We start from the raw sequence: 24671 nt of genomic DNA, 5'->3' as shown, positions 1-24671 counted from the left end.
AGTACATTAAGGGGAAGTGTAGCGACAAGCTCCCGAGGTTTCTTCTTCTGGAATCTTTCCACATTCACTACATGCTCATTTAGATGGTGACCGATTTTTTATTGAAAACTTTCCCTCTTGGCAATGCAATTAACTTCAATGAAACAGTGCCATATAGTGGCGGAATTGTAGCACAACACTTGATTTCACACCATTGAGATTTATACCATCTTATCACCAATCTTTTTTGAAGTGGGATAAATGGGGGAAAGTATCCTGGAGGATAGCATCATGTGAAGGACCCACAAACTTCCATGGGTGGCCAATCATGACTGTGCAGTGAATCAGTCATGTAGAGAAGATCTTAGACCTTTGCAGGGTGGGGTGGGGTGGTTTCATATTTGAATCCTTTACAGAGTTTTGAAATTTCATATGAATTTCAGCCTTCTTCAGTGAAACTTGAGGCAGACGACCAAATATTTAGAGAAACAACAAGAATCAATCATGTAAGACTATTTTCTAGGAAGATAATTCACTACCAATAGTTTTATCCTGCTATTCCCCCCAAAATTGCTGTTTATGCTGGCAACCTACGCTGAAATAAATTACTCTTTTCTGGGATAGCATAAAGCCATCTGACTTTGTGTGTTTAGACTGATTGATTTTTTTTTATAGCATTTCAGTTTTATTTTTTAGAGCTGTGCTTGTAGAGTCAAAATGGCCACAAATTCTCTGGCGCTCTTCTATTTGGATATTTCAGTAAATAAAAGAAAATGATAGCAACCATTACATTGTGGAAAGTAGAATTTAATACTACTGAGCAAGAACAGCCCTTTTTTGGCTACTTTTTCAAGCATCACATAAGTTTACCTAATTACTGTCTGTGGCAGAAAGTTGCTTAATAGCCTGTTTTAATGAGCACATCCTCAAAACTATTAAAATATTGCCAATAAAGCGAGTGGTGGTACTGGTACTCATCATGTAAGTGGCAGAAAAGTACTTTGGCTTGGATCCAAAGATGCTCTTCCAGAAGCAGAAGGAGTTTCCACTAGTTCACAGCGGCCATCCCAATGTCTATTGATCCACCCCCTTGCTACTGCATGTCACATCCCATCCTCCTATGTCATGCCAGATAATCCCTTGACCCTCAAGAGTGCAAGGTCGCTGCAGTGAAGATGGAGGTGCAGGAAAACCCTGATGTGGTGCAGGAACTTCATTCCCACACCTTAATATCCAAGCCTTTATTTTGTATGGTTTTTCTTCTGAGAAAAGAAGGACGCTATACAGTAAATAGTTGGTAAAAGGCACGCACAATTGTTATTACACAAAATATTTAACTGGCTTTCAACTGTGATTATATTCAAAATTACCAAGATGGGCTTAGATGTCATTTTAAGGCATCCTTTAAAGGAGGAGAAGGTTGTCAATGGCTACTAGTCCTCATGGCTATATGCTACTTTCGGTATCAGAGGCAGTAAGCCTATGTACATCAGTTGCTATGGAATGTGTCCTGCTTGTGGGTCCCTGGTTGGCAGCTTCTTGGCCACTGTGTGAACAGTGTGCTGGATTAGATGCCCCCTTGGTCTGATCCAGTATAGCTCTTTTAATGTTCTTATGTACTGCTCTATTATTATTTTTCATTTAAGAGAATAAAAGATCAGATACAACAGCCTACCCCAACCTGGTGCCCTCCAGATGCTTTTGGATTATAACCCCCAATATTTGTGGCTATTGGCATGGAGGCAGGGGATGATGGGACTTGAAGTCCGACACACCTGGAGGGCACCAAGTTGGGGAAAGCTGAGATACAAGTTAGGTTCAAGAACTGCTAGATTTAATTTCTGAAAATGTGGGCAGGCCATATTGGGGGGGGGAAATCAAATTGATGTTGCAACCATTGTAAGGAAGAGCGCCCAGCAACCTACTGGCTTTTGACTGGATTTAGCATGGATCCCCAGGTCAGACACTCAAGGCTCACACAGAATGAGGTTTAAGACCATTTATTCAGGGTAAGGGTAGGATTACATGGGATTCAGCAGATAAAACTTAATAAAACATGCATAGCATACGAGAACCCAGAACAGCAAGCTAAAGACTAAAACTACAAATCATACGTCACCCAGACCAGACTCAGCCGACAGCAGCCCTGTTCTTTTTCACAGGGGTGTCTTTCTACTATCTTTTCTACTCCATCCCCCCTCCCTTCAGCTTTGATGCGTGGAGTGACTTCACACTTCAGCCCGGGATGGCTAATCACTCAAGGCCACAAGACAGTTACAATCGGATGGCTCCGGTCTTCTCCCCCTCACGCAGCTGCCTGGATCTTATCTCCCCTCCTATGGAACCATAAAAAACCATAAAATTCATGCATTAAAACCATGCCAGTCCCAAGATCCGATTAACCCTCACCTCACCCTTACAACCATAGGTGCCAGTTTCATTTTCTATGCTTTTGTATTTTCAGTTGCATTGATAAAAGTACACACTTTTGTAGTTAAATCTTCAAGGGAGATACAGTCTGTAGCTTGGGAAATATTAGTTTCATGCCTAGAGGAAAGGATGTGCTCTAATGATATTGTTCTTATTCGTATTTGCCCCAAACAACAACATTTTCTTCTAAAAGTATTCAGCAGCTCAGATATTTACTCTCTGTAGGTGAAACCTGAAGTTCACTCATGCAAGAGGACTTTCCCTTCTTCTGCCTGCCAGCCTGCAGCCCCCAAGCCCTGCTCCAAAGGGAACAGATTTTGAGGCTGCACGGGGGAACGAGGAAACACTCTGCAACTTCTTCCAGAGATGGAAGCTGTTCTGCCAGCAGGATGAATTAATTGGATACCACTCCATATTTATGGAGTATAAAAATTACAACACATCTGCTTATTGTGAGAAATAAAAAGGCTACATACAACAGTGTTAACATTATGATTGTGACCAATTACTTTTGCTGTGCAGGTACAAATTTTAGGATTTTTTCCCCCCATAACTCCACCATTGACAACAAATAGTTAAGATTTTCATAGAATCATAGAATCATAGAATCATAGAATAGCAGAGTTGGAAGGGGCCTACAAGGCCATCGAGTCCAACCCCCTGCTCAATGCAGGAATCCACCCTAAAGCATCCCTGACAGATGGTTGTCCAGCTGCCTCTTGAAGGCCTCTAGTGTGGGAGAGCCCACAACCTCCCTAGGTTTTCTTAACCATTCTGCCTTATTTATTATTATTATTTGTTTGTTCCAGGCATGAATACTAGCAAGAGTGAGACCGTCAAAGAGCCCCCCTTAAAGCCCTCCAGAAGATCCTTGCCATGCCTCGCTCAGAGCCAAACCCACCCGCACAGTCTCAGCAAACATTCTTCATTTCTCCAGCCCAATCGAGTGCAGCCTCAGCCTCAGCCAGTGAGCGCAGGGGCATCAACCGCTACCGTCGATGTCGTGTCAGAACGAGGTGAGTGTTTGCCTAGCGGTCCAGCTGTGGCTGAAAATTGGCAGCTGAACAGGGCTTGGCCATGCTGGGCTCCACTAGGGTTGAAACTGGTTGCTGTAGCATACTTCTCCCCCTTATGTTTTGAATAAAAACATTTTAATCATGGGATAGTAATAATGATAATAATTAATAATAATAGTATTTCTTACCCACCTCTCCCTCTGGATCAAGGCGGGGAACAACACTAAGTACAAAAATACTATAAAATACATAAAACTGATTACATTATTAAAAGACTGTTAAGTTGGCGAATCTCTCCCAGCAGGCCATTCCACAGTCTGGGAGTGGCAGAAGAGAAGGCCCTTTGGGTAATGGTTGTCAGCCTAGTTTTGGATGACCGGAGTAAATTCTTCCCCAAGGACCTGAGTGTGTGGGGTGGATTGTATGGGGGAAGGCGATCCCACAGGTAACCTGGACCCAAACCATGTAGGGCTTTAAAGGTAATAGCCAACACTTTATACTTCACCCGGAAATTAATTGGCAGCCAGTGAAGTGTTTTAAAAGTTGGGATGGCTGGTTGGGCATGTACATTGGCTGCAGATACTCCATTTCTTATTTTTACTTTAAAAATATAGTGTCCTTTTCTACCATTATTATTATTATTATTATTATTATTATTATTATTATTATTATTTATTTATTTATTTATATATCACCATCAATGTACATGGTGCTGTACAGAGTAAAACAGTAAATAGCAAGACCCTGCCGCATAGGCTTACATTGGTACTTATCTCCCAGAAGAAATGGGTTGGATCCAGGATCTACCTGGAAAAGAAGAAAAGCTGCAGTTCTGTCCGATTTGGGGGCACCCCCTCCACCCCACCCAACAGCTTATGTTGTTCAGCAAGGTCTCCTGACTCTCTTTTGTAGCTTTTAGAGGGGAATGGAAGAGATCCAATTGGAAAGAGGGGGCAGGACAGTCTACTTCTGCCGGCTCAGTTGATCCAGCTTAAATCTGATTCCAACCCTATTTCCTTAGCATCACAGCAGTCATGATGTTGATATGATTTAAGCAAGTTTAAAATGTAAAATTGCACATGCTCAGAGTATTTCTCCTTATTGGGATTAACAAGCAGTTGTTGTTTTGCTCTAATGTGTCAGGAATGTTGAATCAGTTGTAAAGCATAGAAAGCCAGTGTCAAAGGAATAGAAGCAATACACATGCCTGTCTCTCCCACCACCCACAAGACCAGGGACTAAAAAGAAGTGGGACTTGATTTTTGTGTGATATTAACAATGTTTTTGATGGGAAATCTTTTTTTCCTCCTTTCAGCTAAAGTGATGGAAACCTTGGAAAACAATTTACTCAAGTTATCAAACACAGAATACAGTGATCCATTCTTAGGTGAGTTTTCCCTGCTCAATTATATTGTGTAGTAATTGTGAGATGTAACACCATTTCCTTTCCCTTTGGACAACCTAGAGCTGCAACATGAAATTGCTATCTGCTAAGAGTCCTTTTCGGATAATGGGACAAGATAATAATCATGGGATGGCCATTGCGGGAAAATCCGCCTCTTTTTAGGCTCATCAGATTTCTCCAGAGCCCCATTTGCAAGCCAAGTCATGGGCTTTCCCCCAAAATTCAGAAATTCTTCTCAGGTGGTTTTTCTCCTTATATCGACATTTACACAAATTGCAATTCCCATAATTTGCACAAATTTCAGCCATAATTTGCTTAAATAACTATGCTGAATTTGCACAAGTTGCATCCAGGATTTGTGCAAATCATGGGTGCAATTTACGCAAATTAAGCAAATTATGACTCCAGTTTGTGTAAATGTTGATTTAAGGCGGGGGAATGAAAAGCTTCAAGCTGGGCTGACTCAATCTGTATTGAGATGGGCTAGTTCACCGGTAAGTGAGCTGAAGTCCAGGGGGCCGAGCTAATGAAAGCTTGGTGAACTTCACCCCCCTCCCCAAACAGATTCCTCCAACATCTTTGAGTAATCATGGTGGGCTATTCTGCTTATGAAGACTTGTTTTAAGGTCTTGGCTTTTAATATAACATTGCTTGATTAATTTAAATCATTCTAGGGATGGCAGAGGAATTCGTCTGGGGGTCAACTCTGCTCAGCTTTAGACAGCTCAGACCCCCTTCCCCAGACTCCAGCTTGCTTGTCTATGAGCTAGCTCAACTTGACACAGGTCGAGTTAGGCCAGTTCATAGATTGCCACCATTGCCAACAACGTTATATGCAGGTCCCTCCTTCTCCTCCCCAGTGCCCCAGAAGGGAGGAAAAGAGACTTGCACATAGCAACCCACCACAGCTGGGAGTCCATGAGTTCTGGCAGGGAGCCCACAGCTCAGCTTTCAAACACAAGCTGAGCCAGTGGCTACAGGAAAATCCAAAGAGCCCCAAGAAGGCTGGATTTCCCTAGGTCATGTCCAGTCTACACACTAACTCTTGGATGAGACTGATTATCTGGATCCATTTCAGTCGGGTTTCAGGCCTGGTTTTGGCACGGAAACAGCCTTGGTCACCCTGTATGATGACCTATGTCGGGAGAAAGACAGGTGGAGCGTGACTTTGTTGATTCTCCTTGATCTCTCAGTGGCTTTTGATACCATCGACCATGGTGTCCTTCTGGAACGTCTGGCTGAGTTGGGAGTGGGAGGTACTGCATTGCAGTGGTTCCACTCCTACTTGGCTGGTCGGCTCCAGAAGGTGGTGCTTGGGGAACATTGCTCGGCCCTGTGGATTCTCCAGTATGGGGTTCCACAGGTGTCAGTCTTGTCCCCATGATGTTTAACATGTACATGAAACCGTTGGGTGCGGTCATCCAGAGTTTTGGAGTGTGTTGTCATCAGTACGCTGATGACACGCAGCTCTATTTCTCCTTTTCATCTTCATCAGGTGAGGCTGTGGATGTGCTGAACCGGTGCCTAGCTGCGACAATGGACTGGATGAGGGCTAATAAACTTAAACTCAATTCAGACAAGACTGAGATGCTGCTGGTGGGTGGGTCTTCTGGCCAGATGGTGGGTGTTCAACCTGTTCTGGAAGGGGTTGCACTCCCCCTGAAGGAGCAGTTTCGTAGCTTGGGGGTTCTCCTAGAACCATCTCTATCACTTGAGGCCCAGGTGGCCTCGGTGGCACAGAGTGCCTTCTACCAACTTCGGTTGGTGGCCCAGCTACGCCCCTATCTGGACAGGGATAACCTGGCTTCAGTTGTCCATGCTCTGGTAACCTCCAGATTAGATTACTGCAATGCCCTCTACGTGAGGCTGCCTTTGAAGACGGTTTGGAAGCTGCAGCTTGTGCAAAATGCAGCGGCCGGATTGATAACTGGAACCAGAAGGTTCGAACATATAACACCGATTCTGGACCACTTGCATTGGCTGCCTATATTTTTCTGAGCCCAGCTCAAGGTGCTGATTTTAACCTATAAAGCCTTACATGGTTTGGGACCACAATACCTGACGGAGCGCCTCTCCCGACAAGAAATTGTACACTGTGCTCAACATCTAAGGTGCTCCTCCGAGTGCCTACTCTGAGGGAAGCTCAGAGGATGGCAACAAGGGAGAGGGGCTTTTCAGTGGCCCCCCAATTGTGGAATGAACTCCCCGATGAGGCTTGCCTGGCACCAACATTGTTATCTTTTCGGTGCCAGGTCAAGACCTTTCTCTTCTCCCAGCCATTTAACAACATTTAACAACATATGCTAAGTTTGGTGTGTTTTTTTAATGGACCCCAGAACTGTTGTTGTTTAAAATGGATACTGTATACTGTTGTTTTTATATTTTCTGATGGTTTTAAATTTTTGTATACTATTAACGTCCACTGTTTTTTAACTTTTGTAAACCGCCCAGAGAGCTTCGGCCATGGGGCGATATATGAATTTAATCAATAAATAAATAAACTAGTGGACCAAAGGTATCTTTTTGTGAACAGTTAACCTTAGAACAGCAGAGTCGTAATAGGATATGTAGAGAAAAATCTTCATATTTGGCTGCTCCCCATCATATTAACTTACTTCCTTTGGAACGATATATCTTTTTAGAGATTATGGACTGCATCTTAACTTGCTTCCACTCCTAGAGATTTTTCCTTTTGTGGAAGTCTGTTGGTCCAGTGAAGGATCCTTCAGGTGGGAGGGGAAGGACCAGATGCTTGTTGATTCTACTTCCCTATGCAGTTGCCCCACAAAACTGTTGTGGAGGGTTCCCCCAACCATCTGAGGCAGATTTGAAGAGGATGCAAGAGGCTACTGGAGTAAGAGTGAGTCAGCAAAAGTCATCTCTTGTCCCCGTTCTGCCAGTATGAGCAAAGTGTGGCTCCAGGCCTGTGTTCTCATTTGTCCAGGCCTAGGAGCAAAAACAGACATTGCTTTAAATCTGTATCTAGCAGCTCCATCTTCTTTCTTTCTTTCTTTCTTTCTTTCTTTCTTTCTTTCTTTCTTTCTTTCTAGGTTTAGTTCTAGGTTTTACTCTAGAACTAAGCACAGAAGGCCTGACCTGAATCGGGCCCATAGCAGGGGTGGGGGAGGGAGGGTTAAAGCTCCCCCCCCTCCCCATGTTGGTGTCCAGTCCAGATTGGGCCCTCCGTGCCTACTCTAGAATATGCGTGCAAATGTACAGACCATTTTTAAAAAATTGTCACTGAAATTTTATTGAGACCTTTTGGTTAATATAATAAAACAATCCCCAGCCTGCCACCCCTCCTGTAAAACAAATCTAGTGGTAGTGTTGGCTCCAGATTTTGGGTGGCCCATGGGGAAAATGCTCTCAGTGGGACCCTCCTGCTGTAGTGGGTAGTGATGGGGCAAAAATCTGCCTGGTTGCACAAGCGTTAAGAGGCCCTTTCGGGACTCAATGGGTTTGGGGGGTATGGAGGGAAAGCACACTTTCTGAGGCCTAATGGCATGCTGGGGAAATTGTGCACTTTCTGGAGGCCCTGGACATGTGCATTGGTGAAAACTCAGCTGAGTTGGCTCAGCTGGAACAGGGCCGGCTGGGCAGCACTTGGTGAGCTCATGGACGGGTGCCTTGTGAGTTCTTCTTTCACTAGGAGGGGGCGCCTTACTCTCCACTCTCCAAAAGATGAGGGCAAGACAGGTAGGGGATGCTCTTGCAGCTCTTGTCCCTGCTAAGGTCCTTTGAGATGGCAGGTGAAAAGATAGCAATAGTGAGAAGTCAGAGCACCAGAATCCTGTGGTGTCTGGGGGTCAATATCAAGTGCCTGCTGATTGTGACCCTTGATGCCAGTCCTTTCCAGAGAGAAAAGGGGAGCGAAGGCAAGGCAAGTTGCAAGAGGTAGACTGGAGTCAAAAGGATCAGGATTCAAAGAACTAAAAAAAAACAAACCACAATTCAGGCCAGATGCTACTAAAATAACTAATAACATCCTGATTATAAAGTACTGTTTTATCTTTGACTGCCAGATCCAAGAGTTCCTCCATCCAGGTTTAGATATTGGTGGAACTGATTCATTTCATCGTTGTTAGATGAGATTTGTTGTTATAATGGCAGCACACAATATCCATAAATGTTGGCAGGATGTCATCTCTCACTTAGATGTCATATGTCTCAAACCAAGATTAAGAACAGAACATGGGTGCATAGGATCAATAACAACGTTAATTCATGTGTCCGGCTTTTGATGTAATGGAACTGTGATAGGACAAGATCATAACAGGAGAACTAGAGTTCCTGCAGGCATAGAGCAAATCAGCAACATTTTCATCATCAGTGCACATTTTTAAAATAACCATTCAGAAACAGATTCCACTTATTTTAATGGGGTTAATCCCAAGTGAGGTAGTGAGTTAGACATTATGGGAGACTCAAGGCTGATCACCCCTACTGCGCAGCATTGGCTGCCTCTGGAAAGCAAACAACTTTATGACACAAGACAAGTAAGAACTCAAATGATGGCATGGTGGTGGGGGCAGAATTTGACATTAGGACGGTCTTTTTTGCTGCAGCAGTATTACAAGCACCCCCCTTTGTCAACTGTCTAGTTCTGCCTCTTTGCTTTTAAAACCTCTGATTCTCAAAGTGTTCCACGATCACAAGACTGATTAAATGGGCCTTGCTGTTCTGGTGGAACACTTTATCAATGGGGCGTTGAATGACAAAAGCAGAATGACATGACTGCAGTCAGGGCTCGAATGCAGATGGGGCTTACACAACACGTGTGATTAATGAGTTTCATTTCTTCCATGATCTACTACGAACTGTCCCAAGAGGATATTAAAGATGGATCTGAATTAAGTGAGGGATATAAATATTTAATCATGTAGCTTCAAGGAAGGACAAATAAAAGGAAAACAGTGCTGCTATGTACAAAGGAAGGCAAGAAAGCAGCAGACACAGCAGCCATTAATATAAATGGCAAAATTCCAGTTGATCTTCAGCCCCATTATGAACTGTATTGCTGTGCTTAGAGCTACGAAGTGCTTTGGCTGCACATGGATTACAATCTTCCCTCATGGTTTCGATGTGTATAGGTATAAAAAAATAACCCCCAGATGATTTGATGGATGCAGGTTTCTATTGCAGAGGAAGCCAAAGCTAAGTGCATCCACTGAAAGGCCAGAAAATTAGGGTAGCCAGGTATCCTATTTTACCAAGGACAGTCCTCTATTTGAAAGCATTCTCTCTTTGAAGGACTGCCCTGTTCAATTCTGGTTTAAAGATAAGAACCATAAGGACTATTACCCAGTTAGCACATGGGCAGCACACTGAACAGAACACTGGAGGCTACAGAGATTGTCAGGGTAGCTGTGGTCAAAATTCCCAAGAACTAACTAGCTGCAACACTGCCCCCTTCTAGTAACTTGCAGACAAAATTGCAATATTCCCAACAAAAATAGCATATCATCTCTCTTTGCTCTGAACAAAGAGCAAAGCAAGCAAAATGCAATTTACCAGCCATATATTGTGGCCTACTGGGTTTGCAATGGGGCGAAAATCTACCTAGCCCTCAAGGGCAGTGGATGCCCCTGTGTCCAGCCCTCCCTGCCCCCGAAGGATGTGTCTAGTGGATTTTTGCCCCATTGCTGCTTCAGGAGATAGGGGGTGCAGGTCCGGGAACAAGCCCCACTGTGGTAATGGCAGCCAGACATTACCGCAGCTGGGGGGAATATGCAATTGCCCCAACCTTGGGAAAATTGTGCTTCTTTTCCCCCTTAAATGCCCTAAAGGAGGCCTTAAATCCCCTATTAACAGGGCCTTTAAGGTCCCCATTGGCAGGGCGATGGGGAAGAAATGTGATTTCCCCAAGGCTGGGGAAGCCACGTATTTTCCTCCTCCACTCTAATAGCAGCTGCTGCCTTTAGAGTGGAGGGGAAAATACATGATTTCCCCATCCTTAGGAAAATTGTGTTTCTTCCCCTCTCGCCCCAGCAGCAATAATGGCCTTAAAGGCCCTCATAGTTTAAGAGGGCCTTTAAGGCCACGATTGGCATGGAGGGGAGGAAGGCAAAGCTCACTTTCTATGGCCTCCAGAAAGTGTGCAATTCCCCTGGCACACTAATGGTGTGCCTGGGGAATTGTGCACTTTCCAAACACCCCAAGAAAGTGTGCATTGCTGAGCACTCGGCCAGGCAGGGTCTGGGCCAGGGCCAGCCAGGCAGCACTCAGCGAACTTGAGAAGTGGGCACCCCACAAGTAGGGTGACCATATGAAAAGGAGGACAGGGCTCTTGTATCTTTAACAGTTGCATAGAAAAGGGAATTTTAGAGGGGTCATTTGTATATATGGAGATCCTGGTGAAATTCCCTCTTCAGCACCACAGTTAAAGCTGCAAGAGCTATACTACAGTGACCAGATTTAAAAGAGGGCAGGGCACCTGCAGCTTTAACTGTTGTGATGAAGAGGAAATTTCCCCAGGTTCCCCATATATACAAATGACACCTGCTGAAATTGCCTGTTAAAGATACAGGAGCCCTGTCCTCCTTTTCATATGGTCACCCTACCCACAAGTTCTTCATTCTTTATACTAGATATTTAAGATCTCCCCTCCGATTTTTCAGTCACAGACAAGCAGCACAAATTGGGGGCATATTGAACCCCTGATAGGCAGCTAACATCATTTGGTCTTGTGAGTAACAAGTTGTAAAGGCCTGATTATGTACTGCAAGGGTGGGCAACCAGTATCTCTCCAGATGTTTTGACTTAGAACTCCTATTAGACCTAGCCAGCATAACCAAGGGTGAGAAATCATAGGAGCTATAGGCCAAAACATCTGGAGAGCCACAAGTCGCCAACCCACGATATACTGAATCAGGTAGTTGCAGCCTTGCAGATGACTATAGAAATTGCAGCTATTATTATGAATGTAGGGTTCATATATGGAAGAAGCTAGCTTCACAGAGAAAGGGCTTTCTGTACAAAGACTTCAAGCAAATTTACTCTTTAATAAGAAGAAACACCGTTACTTTTAGCCTCACAGTAGAAACACGCCCAGCACATCAATCTGTTTGCAGAGTCAGCATATTAATTAATCTAAACTCTGCCTTAACATTTCAAATAAACTGCAAAAAAGCTTAGTAAAACTGTATCTTTTTAACATAATTTACACATGCACAGGGTAGGAGGCACTTAACAGAGGTATTTCCCAAGGGAGGGTTTCTGCATAGATAAAATCTATGCAGAAACTAGACTTTGATTTTTAAAGATGACCCAGCTGGATTCATCAAAGTAAGATGAGCAATTAAAGGAAATCTATGTTTGCTTTATTTTCAATGTTGAAACTCTGTATTTCAGTAGATTTATTTTCCTTTTAAAGTTTTATGAGATAGTGAGTGAACTTTGCATCCCAAGCAGTAACGCTTTTGCTTGTATGCTTAAGTATTCTTTGGTACAGCACGTGCTTTACATGGAAAAGGACCCAGGTTCAATCCCCAGCATCTCCAGGTAAGACTCAGAAAAATCCTGCCTCTAACCCTAGAGAGCCAGTGCCAGTCAGCACTGGTAGTATTAGGCTAGATGGACCTATAGTCTAACTAAATATAAGGAGAGACTGAAAGAACTGGGCATGTTTAGCCTGGAGAAGAGAAGATTGTGGGCAGACATGATAGCACTCTTCAAATACTTGTAGGATTGTCACACAGAGGAGGGCCAGGATCTCTTCTCGATCCTCCCAGTGTGCAGGACACAGAATAATGGGCTCAAGTTACAGGAAGCCAGATTCTGGCTGGACATCAGGAAAAACTTCCTGACTGTTAGAGCAGTATGACAATGGAACCAATTGCCTAGGGAGGTTGTGGGCTCTCCTACACTACAGGCATTCAAAAGGCAGCTGGAAGCCATCTGTCAGGGATACTTTAAGCTGGATTCCTGCATTGAGCAGTGGGTTGGACTCAGTGGCTTTATAGGCCCCTTCCAATTCTACTATTCTATGATTCTATATTACTATTTGGATATTTCATTCTTCATTATTTCCAAAATCGCTGGAATGATGAAAATATAACGTTCCTGGTCTTCCAGCCATGGTTAAGAGTTTAGAAGTGTATGATTGGCTTATATACACCATCCCCTTCCCTTCTTCCTTCTAGCTCATGAATCCCCTGAACTGCTTTAATATGTGCAATGCATCAGCATGAACATTACTAATATTAACCAGGCTTGCCCACATGATTAGATTTTTTTAACCAGGATTTGGGCTTGAATCCCTTGGACCAGGGAGTAGTAGATCTACACCAAGCAGGATATGACACTTTGAACACTATTTGAAAATGGTATATGGAATGTGTCCAGGTCCCCAACAGTTGTCAATACTGTTATAAACCATTATAAAGCAGTAGTGTAGATCCTGTGAGCCCACGTGTCTAATCAGGTTAGAAAATCAATAATGTTACTTCTGCACCATCCAACAAAATAGGGATTCTTGTTTCATTAAGAGTTTTGTTCTTTCTCGAATGTTACACAAATTCGCCACACAATAGTTAGTGAGTTTGTTTTAACCAGTCAGTTTCAAAGCGATGTAATGATTACTTCAGAATATAGGAGGAAAGTTAAGGTATTTCCTTTTGGATTACAATGCCATGGTGGAAATATAGGAATCTATTTAGGGCACAATCCTATACATGTTTAGGCAGAAAAAATAATCCTATAATTCCCAGCATGCCCCAGCCAGCTAGAATTGCACCCTTAATTCATAATCGGTTGACCAAAATGTGGCCACCTTTGGTATACAATTTCAAACTGCCTGCTTAATTTGTGTTAGGCAAAGTTGACCGCCTGAAATGTAAATTGTACATTCACTGCATCATTGCTGTTTGATCATGCTGTCCTATCTGAACCCGACTATATTTCAGGGGGTCAAGATTAATTGCCTTAAGGCACAATCCTATGCATGGTTAAACAGAAAAAAGGCCTACATCTCCCAACATGCTGCAACCAGCATGGCTGGCTAGGGCATGCTTAGAGTTGTAGGCTTCCCCCCCTCACCCGCATCTAAACATGCATAAGATCCCATCCTTAATCATCTCCCCCACTCCCTGTTTCAGCATCATCTACTTAATGTATAATTCATTGATGTTTCCCAACCCCTCTTCTTTTTAACCTTTCACAACTAAACCTTCAACAATCTATTAATGCACTATGTGCCTTAATTTATATCCTGCTTTTGTCTACATATGTGCCTTTACTAGTTATAGAAGTAGTGTTAACAGAAGCATCTTATTACCACTTAAGCACTATGACAAGAGAATCTAAACTTGACACCTTCTCTTTCCTAGAAATAAATACTTCTCCACAGAAAAATGGGAGCAGATTGCTTTTCCTGAAACAGCCACTCACAGTGCAGTCCTAGAAAATATGGCTTGATTGGGCAGTTCAGTTTCACATGTGTCTAAAGCTTATGGATGAAAATGATGCTTCTTGAATGTGGCCTGGCTTACACAACTGCTCTGCATGTGGTGAATACTTTCCCCGACTGTGTTTTCTGGCCAGGTGTCTTGTCTGACTTTCATTCGCACAAGACAAGCCTGAAATTTTGACATGAGCATGCATCTTCCTTGGCAATGGGATCACATTCTGGGTGTGTTCAGACAACACAAGAGCCAATGGTGGGTTAATAGTCAACTCTATCAAAGGGCTACTACCCACATGCATGAATATAATCAACCGTGGTGTGGATTAAGGCCACTGTCGAGTTGACTATTAGTCAATGGTGTGTTTGATTGACACACCTCCCACCCTCTCCCCCCAGACCTCTCACTGGTATCCCATCAGCCATTATGAGTTCTGCCAGCTGAACTAGAGTGGCAGCCACCACTTTGGTCACTCTTGCCAGGGGACTCTCTTTTCACCGAAAATAACCAACTGTGTGCAAAAAAATAATCAATGGTGCCCAACACATGACACAACCAACGGTTGTTCAGATAATCAACTCAGCAGAGCATTGGTTATTTGTATTGGTTATGTCACCAAATAACCAACCATGGCGTGAAAAGGTCCTGACTGATGACACAATAACCCACCGTTGATTATTTAACCTACCTTTGACTATTTAACCCACCATTGGTTATCGTGTCGTCTGAACCCAATCTCTCTCTATCCACCAACTCCCAGTCCCATGTGAATCTTTTTGCAAAGGGGTGCAAAATATCTGGGAAAGTCAAGTGCACTTCATATGGAGCGAAAACGTTCATGAAATCCACACACACTTTTTCTTTCTTCAACAGCAGTTAAAATTGTTTGACTTTGGATGGATTGTGTCATAGCACATCCAACTGACTTCTTAGGTTATTGAGCAGTGTGTTACATAAACCAGGGCTGCAGTCCCTTACACACTTCCCTGGGAGTAAGTCCCATTGAATTCAGCATATCAGTTGCTCCATCCTGTACTAGCCCCTCCTATGCACACTTTGCCACAGGCCAAAAGAGATTGGCTCATCCCATAGCTTTTGTGCAGTTGTCATTTCTTCATCATGATCACTAAATGTGCCTGCAAAACAAGACTACTGTAAAGTAACAATAACCAATCCATAATGTATTGTATAAAAGGTGGAAATGTGCAAAAGCATCACAAATGGGCCTATATAAATTAGCAGAGAGGGGGGTAGAATATAGGATTGAACTTTCAAGATACACAATGGAGAACCATTGCACAAATCATAGGAGACTGACTTCTGGAAATGTAGCTTGTTTTAAAAGTCTTCATCAGATGTAATATAAATTCTTCCTCTGTTTAGCTTTTATTTTGTTTTGAAGGCAAAAAATGATCAGACGTTCTTATTCCTCATGCCAGCTATCAGTCATTTCCTGTTTTCATGCCATTCTAGGACAGTAAATTAGAAATTGTTACTGCTGGCTACTACAATCCTGTTTTTTTTTGTATCCTGCTTTTGTATTTAGGCCTATTAGTACTGCTTTTGCGCTTTTCCAGCTTTTGTATAACAAATTGTGCATTGGTTGACATTCCATTACAATAGTTTTGTGCTTCTTACATACAATAGTTGGGTACATTTATCTGTGGGGGGTCTAATGCACTCTGCACATTTGCTACAGAATCGGAGAATATCCCCGCCTCGATTACATGCTATGTTGTGGAATAAGTTCCTATGCTAGATACAGGGACTTCTGGCTCTTTGCTGTACTGATCGCTAGTGCTATATTTAGGATACTGAAGTTGCCAGCATCTGTGTCACATGCATATTAATAGCCTGCCATGTTCTCCCGCATGCCAGTGAGTTTGAGTTTGGGTACTGCAGGAAAATTTCTGTCCCCTACAATATTTCAACTTGGTCATGAAATATTACTAATGTACTTTAAGATATAGAATCACTAAATTATAAATGATATACTGCAAGATTTGCAGTAATTAATTGTTGTGTGTGGGCATACAATATAATACATTCATATTACAACTGTAGCAGTGGACTTTATGTATGATAAATTGCTCTTCATAACAAGAGAGCAAAGATCCCTCCCCAACAAAGAATTGTATTAATCTTATATTTTTTTCTGAAGTTTGATATATCATTTATGTTAACAATGAGACCAACCTGCCGAAAATTTCCATGCTGCCATTGGAATACTGTTTGAATTAAGTAGTCATTTCAGGCTGCCCATGGTTGACATGACATAATCTATAGTCTGTAGATGGAATGATGTGGCTGACAAATCTATTGTTATAAAAGAAAAGAAAAGAAAAAGCAGTATTTTACAAAGAAGTAGAAGAGACATGTCAGCTTTCATCTCTACAGTTCAATCAGAATATTTACTTTATCCCCTATTAGGATTTCAGGGTGGTGTCCAGCCAATTATATCACAATAGTATGAAAATAATAAAACACAGGTAAAATCCTTAACACAAATTAAAAACTTTGTCATCTTAAAATTTATCACTTTCAGGTCTACATAAAAAATGTACAAACCCCAATAACAGGATTTCCATAGGATTATATATAATTTCTATTTAAGCGTGGAATAAGTTTTACCTCCCTAAAGATGACACAGTACATTAGCTAATTTGTGATGTCATGATTCCAGCACAGGGGACCAAAGATTGAGATATTAATAGATAGGAAATATTGAAATTAATGAGGATTATTTCTAGCCAATGCTTTTTTTGCATTGGTAGGATTAGGCTTCAGAGAGTTTAAATTTGGCTGAATCATGCTGATTATATTTTTTTAACTCTTTTAAAATTATATTTGACAAAACTATGATCTTAAAACAAAAATTTAATTTTCAGTTCAGCCTTGTCCCATACATATTTACTCACTAAATTCAGTGAGGCTTATTGCCAAGTAAGGGTGCATAGGATTACAACCTAAGTCATCTTCTAAAAGTGTATTGCAGAAATCTACGACATTATTATCTCAATTAGCAAAGCTGGAATAAGTGCTAGTAGTAAATAACACTGCTTTGTAATGGTAATTAGAAGCCATTTTAATGCTATAGGGCTGTATCCAGCAATGTCCTTCAGCTAGTGGAATGACAGATGGACAGTGGCGGAATGGATTTCTCCTTTCCTCTGCAGTCTTTTGCGAGACCCCCAAATCTCCTCAGGAGGTTTGGGGGACTTCCAGAACAGACCTAGGATGTTTGTGAAGCCTGCAGGGAGGAGAAAAGGAAGAAGTCCAAGTGCATGAATAGACACTTTGCACGTGCACATTGTTGGTTAGATGGAACTCCTAGTAGTAAATCCTTGAGTGAACCAGTATCACAGACTTTTTAATTTTTTATACATGATGGGAAGCATTGGCAAGCAAACCTTTACAATAGTAGGAAACAAAAAATGTTGACCATGCTTTTAGAAAGAACTCATAGTACAAAACAATCAATGCTTGGCTTTGCTCAGCGACTATTACTTTTGTGATCTGTAAGCACCAGCTGGTCTGATCACAATTTTCTTTGCTGAAAATGCAAAACAATAGACTATGGTCTGGTTCAGACAACACACTAAACCATGCTGCTTAACCACAAAACCAAAATGCATTCTATGAACCATTTTGTGGTTAAGTAGCATGGTTTAGCGTGTTGTCTGAACCAGGCCTTTCCTTTGTTTTTCTATAAATATTGAAGAGGAATCTTCTCATTTTCATTTTATGCCTAGAACTGAAAATCAGTCAGTTATGGCTGTGGAATTGCCTTCCCATTTTCCAATTGTTAGGAACAGCATTATTTTCCATGCTAGCACCCTTGTGCACTCACAGAGAGAAGCTTTTTGCATTCAAGCAAATGCTTATTCTATATAATATAAGAGTGGAATTATCATATGCTTGATTTGGCCTCAAGGATTCTTTAAAAATATATATTCATGAGCCCAGAAGCATTTCTTTTGCTATTCCAGCACTGAAAAGAAATGCAACATGGGGAAATCTGCCTTAATTGAGCCTAAGCACTAATATCAATTGCTGGTAGGGGTATGTGCTCTTGTCAGTAAATCCAAGGGTCCGTCGGATGTCCGATCTCATGGAGTGGATATTGGTTGTTTTCAAAACCATTGGATCCCCGTGGTGTGGAGTGAAGGTTGTTTTGAGCTCCCAAGGTATCTGAAGTATCCAAAGGTTTTTTAGGCTTCTTGAGGGGCCGTTTTAACTTGATGGACTAACTAAACACTTTTCCATATTAGCAAGATGCTGACGGGGGAGGGAGGGGCTAACCAATAGCCACAGCATCCTCCCTGCCCACCTCTAATCACAGTGCGTAGTGGGAGGGATTGCAAATGATTAAACCCATTTTCCCTGCCCTGGAATTCATTCGTTTTCAAGCTTGTGGAGCAGTAGGAAGGAAGCAGGAGAGAAAGGGAATCATTGAGAGAAAGCTCCTGCTTGCTTTGCTGTTTGCAGTCTCTCTCTGTTTCTTTATGCTTTTCTTTGGTTCTTGTATGTGCTAGTTCTTCTGGTTTTCTCTGTTCCAAGTTCCACTCCCCCTTTGTGTCTTATTGAGTGGGTGGGTGTTCTATCCTATTACCCCATATATATATATATATATATATATATATATATATATATAAATCCCAGTCTGTCTGTCTCTTTGTAGTACTAGTTTCTTCTGTCTAAAATCCAAGTTCCTTCCAAGCAGCCCACCCCACAGTCACTTTTTGTTGTTATTGAGTGGGTGTGGGTTTGTAATATTATTATTTACTGTTACCCCCACTATATTATATATATATATATATATATATATATATATATATTTAAAAAATCAAAAAAATCTCTTTATCTTTCCATTCCAAACCTTTACCTTACATTTCACCCCATACCCCCAGTGCCTGCTGTTAGTGTGTGTGTGTTTAAAGTCTACAACCCCCACTAAAAAGTCTTTAAAATAATAATAATCCTTTGTAAGTTCTGTGTTGTGTTCTCTACAGTCTGTCAGCATTTTCTAGGCCAGATCTACACCAAGCAGGATATAACACTTTGAAAACACTTTGAAAACAGTATATAGAATGTGTCCTGGGCCCGAACAGTTGTCAAAACCATTATAAAGTGTTATAAAGCAGTAGTGTACATCCTGTCTAGTTTGCGTGTATGTTTCTTTCTGTACTGTCTTTGTGTTCTAGTTCTGTACATTATAGCACTTTTTTTTTCAAAACTTGTGCAAAAGCAGCACACATTTTGTTCTCTATTAAATAATAAAGCTTTCCCCATCTGATTCCAAGACCTCAAAGAGGAAGTTTCACAACCTGAGTTTGAATTTTTAAAAAATCCTAGAACTCAAGGTATTTATTATTATTTTTTATTATTTATTTATATAGCACCATCAATGTACATGGTGCTACAGAGTAAAACAATAAAATAGCAAAACCCTGCTGAATAGGTATGAACAGATCTGTTTCCAACTTGGCATGGCTAAAGCTCTACTTAAGAGCTACCGGAGTGCCAACTTTCATCTCTTTATCTTTAAAAATGACAGCAGTTTTTTTAAAAAAAATAATTTTAAAAACCTCAAACTTTAAAAACAAATCACTAAAACTCAAAGCATGAACAGTTCTGCTTTGAACTTGGCAAGGCTAAAGCCCTACTCAAGAGCTACCACAGTGCAAAGTTTCATCTCTTTATCTTTAACAATGAGAGAGGTGTAAACATTTAGTTAATTTCTATTGAGTATAATAGGTTATTTGTCCAAAAACAGAGCAGTTCTCTGGCAGATAATCCGATGCAGAGTAGCAAGGGAGCCACTCCAAAAATCAGAGCAGAGAGCACAACCATTGGAGCTTCACTCTGAATTTCAGGGCAGAGCAGACCTGCTCCACACACCCCTAGTTGCTGGAAATATGGGAAAGAATGGGGATTCCTATTGTATAATGTTCTGGCCACCTGCTCCATAGTTGCCACCCATGCTGAACTGTGCTCAGAAATTGGCACCACACAAGAAGTTCCTATGCTTGTGGATTTCCCACTGTTTATTTCAGTGGTGGAACATGATTTTCAAGCACATCACGACTCCTGCATCTGTAAAGATTGATGGGACAGGTGCATGAATTAAGAACAAAACAGTGGCAAAGAAGCAGTTACCCATTGCCGCACATAGCATTGGGACGTTTGAACAAGCTGTTACTTTCCAAAGAAAGGGAGATGATAGGACAATAAGGCAGCTCCCCAAACTAGTAGTCACATAAAGCAATCAGTTATGGGGTACCAAAAATAATTCATCAATGTAGAACAAATCCTGATTCCAGGGCATGAGCCTATTGATTTGGCTCATCCTCTGGGAAACACTTGGAATGTGTATTTCAATTCATTGGGTCAAATCCAATGATTCTCACATGCACACAGTTAAGATATATGTAAATACCTAGATCTACACTACTGCTTTATAGTGGTATTGAAGTGCACTGATAACTGTTGTGGCACATGGCACATTCCATATACCACATTCCATATACCACTTTCATAGTATTATTTCCTGCTTTATATTCCATGTTCATAATGATTTGACACAAGGTGTAGATCTGCCCAGTATCTCCCTTCTCACTGGTGAATGTTCTCATCCAGCAAAAATGGTATTTTGCATACAGAGGATCTGATCCAGAATGGGTCCAGAGTCAGAAGCCTTGATGAATTGGGACTGGTATATTTTATTTAGGGAATTGGAGGTTATCATTACATGTTTACACACATCCAGAGCCTTTAGGATCAGGAAAAAAGCAAACTGAAATAAAAATAATTCCACAAACCACTTCTTCTATTACAAGGCAGTAAAGCTGCAGTATCAGGTTAAAAGCAAGTATTCTCCCTTAACAAGTACAAAGGTTGTAATCACAGGGCAGGCTTATTTGAAATTAAGCTCCATAGCAATGAATAGAACTAACTCCCAAGGAGGTTTTAAGGTGCAAGTCACCATAACTCCAAGTACTCTACATAAGCTGGTGGGTGGGTGTTGAGCCATTTGTCATTTAATTTCTCAGTTGTCTCAATAATATTGTTAGAAGGTTTATTTTCCCACTTCAAGTTTGTTTGTTTTGTTTGTTTTTGCATGAATACGTGCATCCATTGCTGGCATAATTTGAGGCTCTGAACAACTTTCAAAACCATTGAATAACTGACTCTCCATTTATATATGGAAGGAACTGTTGCTATTCTTGCATGAGATAGTTCATCTGCTGCAAATGTTATGTAAGGGGAAATTAGTTACAATGTCTGGCCAAAAGACCTCTCTCTGTCCCATTTCTGGTATACCCATCTTTGGTCAGAGCTTCTGAAGAAATTTAACAGCTGAAGGTCACCAAGTCTATGCATGCATAACTTCAGTACCATAGAACAGGTTTCTGAAATACCTTGTTCTTTTTTAGAAAAAAAAAGTAGCAACAAAAATGTTGCTTATGGTAAATATTAGATTTTGCTTTAAAAATAGCACACTGAAAGGAGATGGAACACATGACAAATGAATTAAAGGCAGATCATGAAGAGAACTGTACGTTTATCTTTACTGGAATGTCTCCATAGTAATATCAAACGTGTCCATCTGTTTTTGGTATTTTTCCCCTCTCAGACATAGGAAGAGAGAAAGACACATATACAGATGATTCAGAACATGGGAATTATGATTCTCGCACAGATCAGTCTCTGCTTATTAAAAATACGCCTACGAAACAGAAACCAGAACCTCGGACTAAGTCATCACTGAAGGTAATGGTTGTTACAATATATTGGTATTCTGATTATTATTTTTAAAACAACACAAAACATGCGTAAGTAGGTTTATTACAGAAGTGTAATATAGACAAAAGAATAGTAACTCAAAGGACAGACCATAGTAAAATAATGCTAGATCTATATCAATAAAAGAGACAGAATCTAAATATGAAGTGTCACTTCAACCTTCCTTAACTTGGGTCCCTCTAGATTTGGACTACTATCCTGCCCCCAATTGGCCATTATGTTATTTGTTATATTGCCCTCTAGTCTTTGCATTTAGTATTGCTGTCAGCAAGTAACCAGAGCTTACTGTTAATAACATACATTAATTTATTGTTCCTGGGGGAAGGGGGGGAATCTAGCCCTGTTTAGATCTGTTTTCCCTCAATAGATATAATGACTTCCTCAGGTCTGATTCTTTACCTGGCCTTGCATTGACTTTTTACTTCATCCATACCATTTCTTTGTTCTCAACCTGCTCTACCCTTCCACTCATTCTTCATCTATAGCTAAGTATTGATCCTCTGCATTTATTAGTTGTTTGCTGCCATCAGTTCTGTCGTCAGTAAAATTGAAGAGTTGCTTACATGAAAATGTGGAGGAGTGTGTTTAGTTGCCTAACATGTGTTGAGAACAGAACAACTATAGCGCACATCCGTTCTGAACATTGGCCATGCAGGTTGGGGCCAAACATCTTGGAGGGGCCCAAGTTGGGGAAGGCTAGTTTAGTTAAAGATGTCAGAGTTTGTCCAATATGTTTTGCTTGTCTTCTCACCAGGGTATCACTTGTTTGTGTGGTGTATTCTCTCAATTTAGGGTTCTCAAGATTTCCCTTTATGAAAGGACTCGTAGACATACAGGGACTATTACATATACACCTGGTTAGTGGACTATGGGCAGAAATTGGTTTACATTTCATAGTCGATTTATGAATCATGAGTCTACTCATCCTGGGTGTGTGTGTGTGTGTGTGTTTAATCTCCATTGTACTTTGAATGATATTCTGGTGTTATTATTAGTTTAGTGCAGCAGAAACAACAAAGGGTCTTGTGATCCCTTAAAAACTAAGACATTTATCCTGACATAAACTTACATGGACTTTATCCCACCTTATCAGATACATTGGAGATACATCTCATGAAGTGGCTTATAGTCCATGAAAGCTTATGCATAAAGGAAGGTATGAGACTCTTTGCTAGTTTTATGATGTTATTGTTATTTTAATTATTGTAAACCATCCAATGAATTCAATTCCTGGATATCAATGTGGCTTCAAGTTAAGTGAATCTAAAACAAAGATAGCCAAAGGGGAGGTGTTTGTGCCTATGGGAAGGTGCATGTTAAGGAGTTTGCCAACATTTGAGAGTGGCTTTGGGCATCATGCTGAAGTGAGGAAAATAGGTGTGAGAGTGATAAACTAGAACACCCAATTTTCATATGCATCACGAGACCATGGATGTCACACTGGTATTGCTTAGCATTTTAGTGACTGACATGTTCTAGCCTGAAATGATGCTGAAAATGTAACTTAAAGAGATCTATGTGCAGTGTTTACATACCAGCCAGATCTTTGAGAACATTTTGAAGACTGTATATGGAGCATGTCCTGGGCCCCAACAGTTGTCACTACTGTTATAAAACATTTAAAGTAGTAGTGTAGATCCTGCCACCATGGGAGTTAAATATGCAGTGGCTCCCTTTCCATTTGCAGCCTTAGTCCTCTAATCTCTACAACAAGTTTATGGAAGAGCATGTAACCTACTTTTTCCTGATTGGGGGTTATATTCATGGAATCATAGAATAGCAGAGTTGGAAGGGGCCTACAAGGCCGTCAAATCCAACCCCCTGCTCATTGCAGGAATTCATGGATGATTTGTGGGTGGGCACAGAGTCAAATCTGGGCAAGATTATCCTTCCCTCACTCTCTTAATGCTGACCCTCTTTCACACATCTTTCCCAGCCAACAGTTTGCTGGGGGAAGACAGATTGGTTTTGCCAGAGGTTTGAACCAGCGAAGGCTGGTGGCTCCAACATCAGGAGAGCTTTGAATCCACTCTGGGTTTCAGTTAGAACCATTCAGAATTTTAAAGGTGCTTAACCTGTCCCCAAATTGGGTTCACCACCTTGGACTTTCAAGTGCTGACTGAATCTCAGAGCGGATTCACAGCCCCACTGACATTGGAGCCACCAGCCTCCACTGGTTGAACTGATCAGTTGCAGGAGGCTTTTGAAAGTAGGACAAGGAGTACATATGGCCCTAGGGCCACAGGTTATCCCCTCTGAAAGAGCTGGAAGGAGCAGGGGTGGCTGGTGACCACCATCTAAAAATTATTTGAAACAATGGATTGTGTTTAAGAGCTAATGCTGCTAGGCCTTGTTTTTGTCTCCCAACACCCCCACAAGGATTACTGAGATAAATGCATTTGTAGTACTCCTCCCTCTTTGCGGGGAGAGAGTGACCTTAATAACAGCAAGACATCCCCTCTGGAAACACGGGGATGAACAAATTGCATAATTAAATTCCAAACATTATGTATGTTTCTGATTTTGATTTAGTGTCTCACAGGATGAAGATAAGAAACAGAAGCAGGGACAAAAAAATACCCAACAACAGTGAGAGAGTGTGATTCATAGAGTAAAAGGAAAAAAATAGTATTG

The 24671-nt window shown here is 41.4% G+C and overlaps 1 protein-coding gene across 1 annotated transcript in view; it reads left to right on the top strand.

The window, feature by feature from the left end:
• Positions 1–24671, top strand: part of ANO3 (anoctamin 3) — a 211067-nt gene that overhangs the window by 75355 nt on the left and 111041 nt on the right. The window contains exons 2-4 of the mRNA XM_063117344.1: positions 3219–3425; positions 4741–4812; positions 21868–22004. Coding sequence (XP_062973414.1) covers positions 3219–3425; positions 4741–4812; positions 21868–22004 — 416 coding nt within the window. The remainder of the gene's footprint in view (positions 1–3218; positions 3426–4740; positions 4813–21867; positions 22005–24671) is intronic.

Source organism: Elgaria multicarinata, chromosome 2 (assembly GCF_023053635.1).
Source record: "Elgaria multicarinata webbii isolate HBS135686 ecotype San Diego chromosome 2, rElgMul1.1.pri, whole genome shotgun sequence".
Taxonomy (NCBI): Eukaryota; Metazoa; Chordata; class Lepidosauria; order Squamata; family Anguidae; genus Elgaria; species Elgaria multicarinata.
Note: the sequence above shows the minus strand (reverse complement) of the source record. Positions and strands in the feature narration are given on the sequence as shown.